Source organism: Capricornis sumatraensis, chromosome 2 (genome assembly GCF_032405125.1).
Source record: "Capricornis sumatraensis isolate serow.1 chromosome 2, serow.2, whole genome shotgun sequence".
Taxonomy (NCBI): Eukaryota; Metazoa; Chordata; class Mammalia; order Artiodactyla; family Bovidae; genus Capricornis; species Capricornis sumatraensis.
The window spans coordinates 218168615-218181937 of NC_091070.1; the positions used below are offsets into that span (position 1 = coordinate 218168615).

General features: G+C 63.4%; 1 protein-coding gene across 1 annotated transcript; it reads left to right on the plus strand.

The window, feature by feature from the left end:
* The first annotated feature begins 2931 nt into the window (after nucleotides 1-2931).
* On the plus strand, nucleotides 2932-11132 carry ERFE (erythroferrone). The gene is made up of 8 exons (XM_068966730.1): nucleotides 2932-3102; nucleotides 5486-5611; nucleotides 6646-6748; nucleotides 8215-8462; nucleotides 8541-8649; nucleotides 8747-8837; nucleotides 9803-9881; nucleotides 11034-11132. Exons 1-8 carry the CDS (start codon nucleotides 2932-2934, stop codon nucleotides 11130-11132), a joined length of 1026 nt encoding a protein of 341 aa, XP_068822831.1.
* The last annotated feature ends 2191 nt before the right edge of the window (nucleotides 11133-13323 follow it).

Sequence of the window (13323 nt, forward strand, 5' to 3'; positions counted from 1 at the left end):
CCTAAGGGGCGCCCGTCTTGGGGAGAAGAGAGCCATGGTTCAGTACCCTTCCAGCTCATCATCAGAAACAGGAAGGACTTGATGCAAAGCATGTGGCTGTGAAGATGGCACCGTGCCCAGGGGGAAAGGGGTCCAGCCCGGCCCCAAGCCCAGGCTGTGCGTGCCTGGTGAGCCCCCAGCTGCACAGGCTGACCAGCTGGGCCATGGGAAGTGAATGTGATGCTGGGTAAGGAGAAGTCTTTTCAGAATTAAGAAGGTATCACTCACAGAGCTGCGCAAGCCGAGAACAGACACCCCTCTCTGCCAGCAGACTGCGGGTTTCAGCAATGAAAATACCCCACACTCGGCATCTCATGGTCTCAAAGTCTCCCCCCCAAAGTGAAACAGAATAAAAATGTTAATACTTAATGCTGAAGCACACACCCAGCACACACGCATGTCATCACGAAGTTCCAGTGCCTGGCTTTCTAACAGATGTGCCTGTGGGGCCAGAAGACAGAAGCCACCCAAGAAACCCTGAATTCTCTGAGGGCCTTCCAGCAACACCATCTACAAATATTGGAGCAAATGCCTTTGTTTGTAACAAAACTACTGAATGGTTGTCAATGGAATAGGTTCATACACTTCATTGAATGCGTACAATATAAACCAGTATTTCTCACATGTCTTTTTGCAAAGCTGCAATTTTTCTTTTTGTAAATTATTTATTTTAATTGGAGGTTAATTACTTTACATTACTGTAGTGGATTTTACCATACACTGACATGAATCAGCCATGGGTGTACATGTGTCCCCCATCCTGAACCCCACCTCCCTCCCCAGCCCATCCCTCAGGGTCGTCCCAGTGCACCAGCCCTGAGCGCCCTGGCTCATGCATCGAACCTGGACTGGCGATCTGCTTCACATGTGGTGAGTCGGACTGAAGCGGCTTAGCAGCAGCAGCAGCAGAATATGCGTGTTTCAATGCTATTCTCTCAGGTCATCCCACCCTTGCCTTCTCCCACAGAGTCCAAAAACCTGTTGTTTACATCTGTGTCTCTTTTGCTGTCTTGCATATAAGGTAATCGTTACCATCTTTCTAAATTCCACATACATGCAGTATTATACTGTATTGGTGTTTTCTTTCTGACTTATGTCACTCTGTATAATAGGCTCCAGTTTCATCCACCTCATTAGAACTGATTCAAGTGCATTCTTTTAAATAGCTGAGTAATTTTCCACTGTGTATATGTACCACAGCAAAGCTGCAATTTCTATAGGAATTTCTATTTTTTTTATTCCATTGATACCTTCCCCTCCCCAAACATGTCTAAAGACGGAATTCCCACGCAGTTCTAATTTGCAGACTCTAAGTCTCATAGAGTGAGTCTCATAGAGTGAGTGTCATAGAGTGAGACACATAGATCCCTGGGTGGGGGGGAACACATTCTCAGGGTGGGAACAGCATTTTTTTTTTTTAAGAAATCTAAAACTAACATCACCCCCACCATCCTACAAGGAAAGAGGCAGAACCAGAGGGAGCATTAACATCAAGTTTCAGGCTTTTCCTAAAGTGCAGAGTTACCTGTCTCCTGGAAACCGTCCTTGGCGGGGGGGCGGGGGGGGGGGGGCGGGGGCGGGGCGGGGAGGATGGGGGGATGAGGGGGTAGGGGGGATGGGGGGACAGGGGTTCGGGGGCGGGGGAGGGGGGGAGCCCGCAGGTGGTGAGCAGCTAGGGATGACCCTCGGCTCCTCCCCCAGGCCCCGGCTGCCACTCTCTGAGACAGGACGGGGTGGGGGGGGGGGTCTCCCCTCTTCCCAGAAGAGGTGGAAGGCATACTGGTGAGGGCGGAAGGCCCTGGTAATGTGCACTCTTCAGAAGTGCCCTTCCCCGAGCCCCTTGGGATAAGATACAGTTTATCCCCCCAGGTGAAGGCACCTCAGGGAGGCATAGGAAAGCCTGAGCCTGGAGTGCCAGCCTGGGAGGGGGCGGCAGTGAGCGGGGCAGTGGGAGTGGAGGGAGTCGGGGGAGAGCTGGGGGTCAGGTAGAGAGGTCACCCGCGGGTCACAGAACAAACAGCACCGGGAGGAGCCTGGAGCTCAGGCCGGCCACTCGGGTCCACCAGTGGGCTGCCCTGATCTCGGGGGAGCTGCGGGTATCTGGTCCCCGGTCCCCGGTCCGATCTGCCCCCAACCCCCCGCGAGTTCGAGGCAGGGCTCCGTCCTCCCAGTCTGGGCCTCCGGGCGCCCGCTCCCAGGCGGTAGATCTCCGCGCCCCCCGCCTCGCGCCCCCCCTACCCCCGCGAGGCTCCCGCAGGTGCGCCTGGCGGGGAGGAACAGCGCGTCTCTGAGCTCAGGGGGTCCGCGGCCGTGGGAAGCAGGAAGGGGTCGCTCCTGGGAAAGGGGCGCCAAAGAGGGGCTCTGACAGTCTTCGGGCTCAGATGTAATCCATCGGGCATCTCGGGGTCCCCGCAGGAGGCGCACGGGACAGAGAGGAGAGTCGGGATACCCCGTGGCCGGGAGAAGGGCGTCCGGGTGCCCGCGAAGCAGAGGCTGGACAGCGCGCAGGACGGACCGGAGCCGAGAGGAAACGCGCCCGACAGGAGGGGGCGCTCCGGCCCCCGCCAGCCGCGGCTCCCCGAGCCCTCTCCTCCCGCGCGCGGCCCTCCTCGCAGCCCCTTGTTGACCCCACGCCCCTGGTCCCCACTCGCGTCCCGCCCGCACCCCCCGGCAGCGTACACGCCCCTCCCGGCACCCTCCCCGTGGGGCGGCCCGCCTCCCCGCACCGCCCCCCCACCGCCGACGACGGCAGCCCGCGCAGGAGCCGGGAGGCGGAGCAGGGCGGGAAGGCGCGCCCCGGGCTAGGCGGGGGATTCAAGCGCGTTATAAAGCACGGAGCCCAGGGCCGAGGAGTCCAGAGGCTGCGATCGCAGGCCAGAGGCACCCGCCCGCATGGCCCCCGCCCGCTGCCCCGCGCGGGCCTTGCTGCTCGCCTACGCCAGCCTGCTGGCCGCCGCCGTGGGCCTGGGCTCCCCGGAGCCCGGTGCGCCCTCGGGGAGCCGCGCCCGAGAGGAGCCGCCGCCCGGGAACGAACTGCCTGCGGGACCGGCCGCCCGCCCGCCGGTAAGAGGCCACCCGGCCTGCCCGGGCCCTGGAGACCTCGGGCCTCAGCCGCCCCGCCCGCAGCGCGCGCCCCTGGGTCCCCAGGCGCCCCGCGGGCGCAGCGCGCTCTTTTCCGTAGCGGCGGGGAGCGGGGCTTCGCGAGCCCGCGGGGACCGGGGCTGACCCGGGTGTCCCCCTCTCTATCGGGGACGGGAAAGCGCTTAGCTTGCGGGCTTGGCGCCGGAGGTCTGGGCGCTGGTCCCCTGCACAGCCGGGCGCCTTAAAGGCTAGCCCTGACCTTGGCTTTTGGGGTTGTCATGAAAAGCAAAGTTCTACTGGACTGGGGGGAGATGCCTGTTCTCTGGAGACTTCCAGGTTGGGAAGCTCATAAAGTGTAAATAACTCCATCCTCCTGAAGTTGGGAAGAGGGTATCTGTAAAAAGTGTGAGCAAGTCCCTGACCCCCACCCCTGCCCACCCCACCCCTGCCCCCTATCTCCTTGGTGCCTGTTCTCTGGAAATAAACAACTGCCTTCCTGCCAACTGGGGAGAGAGGGAGGAAGCGTCTGGATGGGGTGCCGGCCTCCGATCTGTGATTTCTGGCTGACACTTAGCTCTGCCCTGCTCCTTCCTTTCTGGCGGCAGAAGTGGGTGGTCGGGTTGGGGGTGACCAGGGAGTTGGGCCCTTCAGAGCTGCCCTCAGTGTGGGTGGGGCCTCCAGACAGGGAGGGGAGGGCCCTGGGGAGGCTGCTTGGAGTTTCTTTCCTCTGAAGATGCCTGTGGGCGGTGCCCGGAGGCTCAGGCCTGCACCTCTGCTCTCAGCGTCACTTTGGGAACCACGACGCCCCCGCTTGGGGACGCCCCCACTGAAGACAGGTGACAGTGGCAGCCAGCCCCCATCACTCCCCGGGAGGAGCCTCCCCAAAGCCCTTGTTCCTGTCGACCCCTGCCATTTCCCATGGACTGAAGGCAAAGCCTACCTCAGCCCCCGGGGGGACGCCGGGGTGCAGGGTTTCCAGAGGCTGGGCTGTGATGGTCAGGAAACAGAGGGGCTTCAGGTGCTTCCAGGGGTGGGTTCTGGCCTTGGAGGCAGGGCTCCTTTTGAGAGCCGCTGGAGGCTGGAGACCTCCATCAGCCAGGGCAGTGGCCCAACGTCCACCCACACTGCCGCAGCCCGTCTCCCAGGGCCCCAGACCAACCTGGTTCCACCTGTTTCTGTTTCAAGCCAAACTGGGGTCTGAGTCCCTCCACAGGCTCTTGGGCCAGTGGAAGGGCTGGCCCAGCACACAGTCCACCCCAGACAGAGTCCTCCTCCCGGGTGTTCCCTTGAAGGTGGTGTGGGACGGTAGACTGGGGTCACCGGTACTCATGCAGAGGAACCACTGGGGGAGGCCTCGCAGTGCCCGGCACCCAGGGAGGTGTGGGGATGCCCCGGGCACTCTGAGGCCTCTCCCTCTGACCCACGTCCCTCCGTCACAGAAGCCCCATCCCCATCACACCACACCGGCTCCTGAGAGAAGGCCCTGGGTCCCTGCAGAGTGGCCGCGAGACCCGTGAGCCTGGCTGGCTCCAAGATCCCAGGGTCCTTCCATCAGCCGCCCGAGTCAGTGCCCATGACCTCATCCAAGCCCTCTTGAGCCAGTTTCCTTCCCAGCTGGCAGCCTTGTCCGGAGCCCAGACTGTCTGGGGCCTGCTGCCCACAGGGCTGGAGGCCTCTCCCTGGAAGTTACCCCCTGGAGCTCCACCATGTCAGGACTGGTCAGAATGCAGCCTGCCGAGGGCGGGGTGGAAGTTTCTGGACCTGTCACTGTCCCAGCTTGGGGCACGTGACTTAGGAGCCCTAAGGACAGGGAGGGGCCTTGCGTCACCATATCTCAGTGTCGGACACCCCACCCGCGGTGCCCGAAACAGCCCGGGAAGGGAAGCCTGGCAGCCCTGAGGGTGGAAATCGGCCTCCTGAGAGCTCCAGACCCCAGGCATTGGTTGGGGTGCCTGCTGGCCGTTGGTGGCTCTGCCTGAGCCCCCAGGGAGGCCGGTGGTCGGTCCTCAGGGAGGCGCACACACTGCAGCTCCCCTGGAGAGAGGCTGGGAGGGGCCCGGCAGTGCCAGCTTCCACCTGCGCTGAAGCTCGGCACCCCGCCTTCCTCCGCCCATGCCCAGGGTCTTCCCCTGCAGGGTCCAGGCTGAGGAGTGGCTGTTCCCCAGGGGTTTCCCTCCGCGGCCGGGAGGAAGGGGCCAGGGGCTGGGGCTGTGCTGGCTTGGGGGCCAGCACGGTTGACAGTGACAGGGGCCCAGGGGGCCAGAGGAGGCCAGTCCTGCGCAGTGACCTCTTGCCAAGCATTCGGTCTGCTTGGCCGGCAGCCCTATCTGGGAGGCAAAACAACCTGCTGGCGGCTGTGTTCCAGGAGTCCCCCGTGGAGCGGACGCACGGCCTCAGCGACCCTAGGAACGCCTGGATGCTCTTCGTCAGGCAGAGTGACAAGGGTGTCAACAGCAAGAGGGGCAGCAGGAGCAAGGCCAAGAAGCTGAAGGTGAGCACTGGAGCCCAGCCAGTGTGTGCGCGCGCGTGTGAGCCTCCAGCCACGAGCCTTTCCCCGGCCCCACCTGGAGCACTCCCTGCGAGCACAGACCCTCCGCCTCAGGCTGGAGAGCACAGAAGTGTCAAGCGGGGCCCGTGTGACCCTGAGGTCGGGGTGCCTGTTCCAGCCATTTACCTGCACCCCTAGAATGCCAGGCAGCCTCCCTGGCTCACTGCATTCTCTTCCCTCTCTGTATGCTGGGAGGCCTGGGCTGGGCTGCAGAGCAGTCAGGGACCGAGCAGGAGGGGACTGCGGGTGCGCCAGAGTGACACAGTCTGGGGGCCGCCGGGGGCCTGGGCAGCCACTGGTATCCACCCTCCATTAGCCTGGGTGGGGCCTGGCCCCTGCTTCTGACAGCTGACCCCTGCCATGGGCCCCAGTGAGGGCTGTGTCCCCTGCGGTGGGGCACACCGAGCAGCGCTGTGCCACCCTGCTGAGCCCTGGCCTCCCTGCTCCTCAGGGGCGCCCCAGCGATTGCATGCCGGGCTCTGAGCCTGGGGCAGCCCACCAGCTGGGCTGCCATTGGGACCTGACCCATCACCCCCAAGCTGAGCTGGGGGCTCCCCAGGCTGCCTCCCGGCAGAGTCCCAGACCGGTCCGGTGAGGGCTCCTTGAGGACCGACCCCCTTGGGATGGCCAGGACGGGGGGCTTGCCGACTGGGGCGGTGACAGACCTGAGACTCACAGGCGGCCTGGAGCACCCCCTGCCCTCCCTGCCTCCCTCAGCCCCAGGGCTGGGCTGCGGCCTCCTTCTTCCCAGCCTGGCCCCCAGCAGCCCGCCAACCCCAGCCCTATGCCTGTAGCTTCCACTGTCTCCTCAGGGGAACTGGAGGCTGACCTTCCCCTCAGGGGTCAAAGCAGGAGTCTCCTGGCTCCCACATTACCAGCCTTGCTGGCAAAAGCTCACAGAGGGGGTGCCCACAGTCCCCCCCCCCCCACCCTGCCCTGCCTGTTCAGAAGTCCTCACTGTCAGCCTTCTCTTTCAGCTTGGTCTGCCAGGACCCCCAGGGCCTCCCGGCCCCCAGGGTCCCCCAGGCCCCATCACCCCACCTGAAGTCCTACTGAAGGAGTTCCAGGTGCTGCTGAAAGGTAGGGGGTGGGTACCACACTGATACACACCCCACTGGGGAGGGGATACACACCCCACTGGGGAGAGCGGGGCGGGGATACTCACCCCACAGAGGAGAGCGGGGGCAGAGGAACCGAAAAAGGCTGGACCTTGGTCTTGTCGACCTGTATCCGGGAGGCCGCGGCTCTAGTGCAGGCCCGGGTCAGGGCTGTGTGTGGGTCGGGGCCTCGTGGAGGTCGAGGAGGAGTGGGTGAGGAGGCAGCTTCACAGAGGAGGATGGACTTGGCCTCTGTGTTCAGTAGATGCCTGGGGACCAGCCTCCATACCCCACCTGGGAGGCCGCTGAGCCTGCAAAAGCCGAGAGATCCAAGCCCGTGTTCCCCAAGTGGGGACTGTTAGGGAGAAGTCAGAGCTCCTTAAGCTTGCAGAGTGCTCCACTGAGCCCTGCAGGGACACCAGGGAGATCTCAGGCCCCTTTCTTCCCTTCACCTGCACCCCGCCTCTTCCCCTGACACATCTCTGCTACTGGCTGCACAGCCCAACGGGCAGGCTCCAGGAGGCTGCCCTCACGGGGCAGGGAGGACAGTCCCAGGAGCACAGAGAGGAGCAGGCTGGGGCTGAGGCCCCAGAGGGTGAGAGCAGAGCTGAAGGGGCTCTAGCACCCAGGGCGGTATCCCTGCACTGCGTGCGCCCAGCTGCCAGGCGATGGCTCTGGGTACCGACTAGAGTTCATTTCACTGTGAAGAGCTCTTGAGTCTTTTCCCATTTCTATCTAACGTACTGGGGCTTTCCTGGTGGCTCAGATGGTAAAGAATCTGTCTGCGATGCAGGAGACCCAGATTCGATACCTGGGTCATGAAGATCCCCTGGAGGAGGGTCTGGTGACCCACTCCAGTATTCTCGCCTGGAGAATCCCATGGACAGAGGAGCCTGGTGGGCTGCAGTCCACGGGGTCGCCAAGAGTCGGACGTGACTGAGCGACTAACAGCTACTCTTCTTTTAAGTAGACCAGCTTCAGAAGCTGAAGAACCTCCACATTCTCTGCGATAATAATTTCTTTACACTCAGCTTCTTTCCCCAAATGAGGGTCTGGCTTATCCTACTGCATTTCCTGATTCAATAAAAATGTAAACAGAGAAAAAGCAGCAGCAGCCCCAGGGCGAGAAGCAGTAGGATAAACAGGTGAGGCAGGAGAGAACAGGGGTCCTGGGTGCACCAGCCCTGAGCTTCCCGGTAGCCAAAGCGTGAAAGGAAACGGGAGCAGCCGCGGGATCGGGAAGCCGGTTCCGAAGACCATGCAGGCCAGAGCGGGTCTCCCGTGGATTCCCGAGCTCGGGCGCCCGGCCCGCGGTTCCAGGGGTCATCGGTAACGGTGACAGCGATCTCAGCGGCGCCCGGGTTTGGGGCAGGTGTCCGGGCGGGACGCGGCAGGGGGGGCCGCGGGGCGGTGGGGGTCCCGGCGCGACCACCTCCTGCTCCGTGCCAGGCGCGGTGCGCACGCGCGAGTGCGCGGAGCCCGAGCCTGGCCCGCGCGTTCCCGCTGCGGTGCCGGCCGCGCGCCCAGAGGACGACGAGGAGGCGGCGGCGGGGGGCGCGGGCGTGCTGGCGCTGCTGGCTGCGCCCCTCGACCCCGGCCCGCGGGCGCCGCGCGTCGAGGCCGCCTTCCACTGCCGCCTGCGCCGGGACGCGTCAGTGGAGCGGCGCGCGCTGCACGAGCTCGGCCTCTACTACGTGGTGAGTCCGGGCCGGGTCGGGCCGGGGCAGGGCGGGCGCTGCGCGGCGGGCCCGGGGTGACCGTCTGTGCGCCTGCAGCCCGACGCCGAGGGCGCCTTTCGCCGCGGCCCGGGCCTGAACCTGACCAGCGGCCAGTACACGGCGCCCGTCGCCGGCTTCTACGCGCTCGCCGCCACGCTGCACGTGGGTGAGGCCCGGCCCCGGGCTGGGCGCGGGGTGGGGATCGCCCCGCTGCCTTCTGTCCCTGCCGTCTGGTGATCACTGCCCCCGTGCCTCCCCCGCAGCGCTGGCCGAGCCGCTGAGGCGGGGGCCGCCGCGCCCCCGGGACCGCCTGCGTCTGCTCATCTGCCTGGAGTCCCAGTGCCAGCACCATGCGTGAGTGGGCACCCGCCTCTTCCCTCGGGGCTTCCCCCGCCTGCTCGCAAGTTTCCTCCAGCCTCCTGGCGCCCACCCGCTGCCCCAAACCGACCCACCGCAGCCCGCACCCCCAGCCCCGGACTTCCCACCTTCCCCATCCCACCTGCACCCAAAAGGGGCTGACTATACCATCCCTCGCGGAGAAGGCAATGGCACCCCACTCCAGTACTCTTGCTTGGAAAATCCCATGGATGGAGGAGCTTGGTGGGCTGCAGTCCGCCGGGTCTCGAAGAGTCTGACACGACTGAGCGACTTCACTTTCACTTCTCACTTCCATGCATTGGAGAAGGAAATGGCAACCCCCTCCAGTGTTCTTGCCTGGAGAATCCCAGGGACGAGGGAGCCTGGTGGGCTGCTGTCTATAGGGTCGCACAGAGGCGGACAGGACTGAAGCAGCTCAGCAGCAGCAGACCATCCCGTGATTGAGATCCCAGCGTTGCGTCCTCAGGGGCCTCCCCTGCCTGGTCTGTGCAGGGCCTGTCCCCAGGCACTCTCCCACCCCTTCCATCCTCCAGTTGATGTCGGTTCAGAAGGGCTGGGCTGCCCTTTCTGTACCCCAGCGCCCAGATAGCCCAGGTGGAGAGCAGGTGTGCCACAGTAGTGGCAGAAGGCGTGCAGGAGTGAAGTTCGCATCTCAGTCTAGTTTGGAAAGCTGTGCAGGGCTCGGCCTGAACCCAGACTCCCAGCAGCCTGCCCCGCACCTCCAGCTGCCCTGTCAGAGCCTGGGCTTGCGGCCCTGGCGGCACACGCGCCGTCTGTGCGCTTCAGTCCTGTGCTCACTCCTGTTGGGGACCCCGTCCAGATACCATCTTCCCCGGGGGCCTGGCCGAGGCTGCCGTTTCCGGGGTGCCTGGCCGGGTGTTGGGTGCTGGGGAGCCTGGGGCCGGGGTCTCAGGTGCCCCCTCCGTCTCCTTTGGCCATAGCTCCCTGGAGGCCGTCACAGGGCTGGAGGGCAGCAGCGAGCTCTTTACCATCTCGGTCAACGGCGTTCTCTATCTGCAGGTGTGTGGGGCAGGCTCTACCGTGGGGGGACCACCGGTGGCAGGGAGATGTGCTGGTGGGCTCGGGAGCTGTGGGTGCAGTGCCCCCGCCTCCGAGCCCTGACGAGGGTCAGGGCAGCATGGAGCACTCACGCTAGTCCCGGCAGAGCCACGCTGTGTTACTGGGCCTCCCTTCCCCACACCTGGCCACCCCCCAGACACCTGTCCTCTGCTCTGCTCCACTGTCTGTTTTCTGACCTCCCAAGCATCCCATGTCGAGGGCTGGCCTGAACCGGCCCTTCAGAGAGAACTCAATTGGGCAGGGGAGTGGTGGAGGACAGTGACAGAGGTCAGCTCTCCCAGGGAGGACTTCATGACCCCCTGGCCCACTGAGACTGCGTGAAGCAGACGAGGCTATTTCCACACAAAACCCCGAGCAGCAGTCTCTCTCTAGACTGGGGATTTGTGGCAGGTGGTCGAGAAGTGGATGAAAAGGATTTTCTGGAAACAAAAGTTGTTGCAGATGTGTTGAATAACAGCTTACATGCCAGGCCTGTTCTGAGTGCTTCACATAAATTACTCATTAACCCACAGTGATTTGAAGTGGGTCAGGGAACTGTGGCACAGAAGGGTTAAGTAGCTTGCCCAGGCTCACCCAGCAACGCCGGGATTGGAGGCCAGGCTGTGGCTGCGGGCACTGCGGGTATGTTTGCAGAAAGGTCTGGTCCCTGAATGATGACCTCAGGCGGCATGGTGGGCCTAGGGTCCTGAGATTGAATGCCTGGCTTCTGCATTTCTGGGAGCTCCTGCTTCACATCTGGGGACGTGACCCTGTGGTGCCTGGACCACAACTGGAGTAGCCAGGCCCTGCTACTGGCCTCATGATGGCTTTACCAGAGGGGTCAGTGGCCAGGCCCGTGGTGGAAGGGGCTCCCTCTCGCCTGGGTTTTGCAAAGCAAGCTTGACTCTGGCCCCGACTGGAGGCTCGCCCCCACACGCACAAGCTACGGGAGCCCGCCAGCGCAAGAGGCTGACGGAGCTGGGGAGAAAGCGCGAGAACAGGTGTCAGAGGTGCCGGGTTTGAGGGTGAGGCGTGTGGGCTGGCAGGGCAGGGCGAGCAGTTGGTGGGCCTGCGGGCCACGGCGTTCGAGCTGACCGTGGAGCCCCCCTGCAGGCCGGGCAGTACACCTCCGTCTTCCTGGACAATGCCAGCGGCTCTGCCCTCACGGTGCGCAGCGGCTCCCACTTCAGCGCTGTCCTCCTCGGTGTGTGAGCGCCATGCCCGAGTGTGAGCAACCCCAGGGGCACTGTCGGAGTGGCAGAGGCCGCGGGCAGGAGGGAGCCTGCTGGACTGCCCACCCTGGCCACCGCAGCTGAAGCCAGAGACGCCACTACGGCAGCCCGCGGAGGCGACACGCACACTGGCGGTCCGGGAACTCCGGGTGATGTCGGGACGCCGTCCTTTCCAGGGAGGGGTTTCAGCATGCCCAGGTGTGCCCGTGTTTTGTCTGCCCGCCTCTGCCCCCCGCCCCCGGCTGCAGACCTGGGCCCCTCCTGGGCAGCTTGCTCCATGGCTGAGGTCTGGGCGCACCTTTTCCATCTTTCCTACGGCTCTCATGGGCTGCCCGCTGGGTGTGCCAACAAGGAAGGGAGAGGCCGCCCAGCCTGCCTGGTGCCCACCTGCCCCTCTCCCAGCTGTGGACCTCAGGGCACTGCTTGGCCTGCAGGGACCACAGGGCCCGAGCCTGTCCTTGCGGCCTCTGGGCACAGCGGCCTGGGCACCAGGGGCACGGGAAGGGGCTGACGGGGATGGTGAGTCCAGAGCTGTTCCCATGCATGCGAGCCCACTCTCGAGCTCACCTGGCCTTCCCACCGTCCCCTCCTTTGCAAACCCTCTCCCGGACGAGGTAGTCTTGCCTGTCCCCTGAGGCCCTGGCATGCTGCTCAGGCCCACTCGCCAGATGAGAGAGCTGGAACGTCCCTGCAGATTGGGGGCGGCCAGGCCCTGTGCCCTCATCTGGATGGGTGAAGCCGTGGCCCCCGCAGGCTGACAGCTCTGGGTGCCCAGTCACCACGGTCCAGCCCCACTGGGTCCATCCAGCTCTGGGCTCTTCAGAGCGTCTTCCCCACTCGGGTGGCACCTGGCCCCAAGTTCAGATGGGCGTTGTGGTCAGGCTGGGGAACAAGTGTGCCACCCTGCTGCAGCGATGATGGGATTGGGGGGGGCAGATGGCGGCTGTTCCCGTGGAGAGACAGGGTGTCTGAGAGTTCCTGCCATCTCTTGATGTAGGGCCCCCCTGGCCTGCTGGTTACCCCCACCCCACTTCCTGCATGGAAAACAGGCCACAGGAACACTGGTACCGCAGGAGCTCCTGGGGGCCAAGCTGGTCTGGCACGGGTGCCTCCAGGCCTGGTAGAGGCAGGTGCGAAGACTGCAGTCACCCTGCTCCTTGACCTTCTAGCCGGCCTGGGGTGAGCAGGTGACTGGTCCCCAGGAGCCCTGAGCTGCCACCCCACAGTCTGACTAACGGGAGCCCCAGGCACCGTGTGCACAAACCGACCGCTGGGTGCCCTTCGGCAGGCTGGACACAGTTCTCAGTAGGACTTGCCCCCACCCTACCAGGAAGCGCCAGCCGGCTGGCGTCCTGCCTGCCCACCCCCGCTCCTAGATAAGGGTGGCATGGCCGCGCCCTCTCCTGCATTTCTCTGTACCCAGCGGGTACAGATACTTTAGAAAAGCTTTCACCCTGGGGAGACCCACGGTCCTTTTTCTCAATATAAGTGTGTTATACAGCAATTAATTGAAGTATTTATTGTATAATGTTGTCAGGTGAAATATATTTATGTAAAAAACTGCCTGTTTAAGTATTCTTTTATGTGGTTATACAAAGTTACAGAAGCAAAGGGCCGACCTTAAAAATACAGAATCGGAGTCCTTTAGGCCAGGCTCCTGAGGACGAGAGGCGATCTCCAGGGGGGGAGGTTCCCTCTGAGGTCAGAGGGGGAGCATGGGTTTGGCCAGGGTAGCCCCACAAGCCTCTCCCAGCTCCAGGAAGCGGCTCTCTGGGAATTAGGGACAGGTGCTCATAGACTGGTGTCTTGTTGGCTGTAAGAAAATATTTGGCTGAGTAACTTGCGTGGTTTCCCAGTTCTGAGATGCCGAGGCTCTTTCCTCCCGTGATGGCACACTGCCTCCGCAGAAAGGGAGCCTGGCCCTCCGTGCTGGGAAGGGATATGCTGGAAGTGTTCCCGAGGTACTTGCAGCAGGGAGGCCAGGCCTTCTAACGGAGCTGACGAAGTGATAAGGCCTGTGTGCAGGCTGGGCGAGGCCCGCAAGCATGACAGAACAGCTTCAAAAGCTGGTGTTCAGAGTCTTGCATCATCCCGAGGCAGGCATTTACACATGAGGACCTGAAAGCTGTCTTACTAAGGAGCTTTACCAGCAATACCACTGTCTTGCTCTC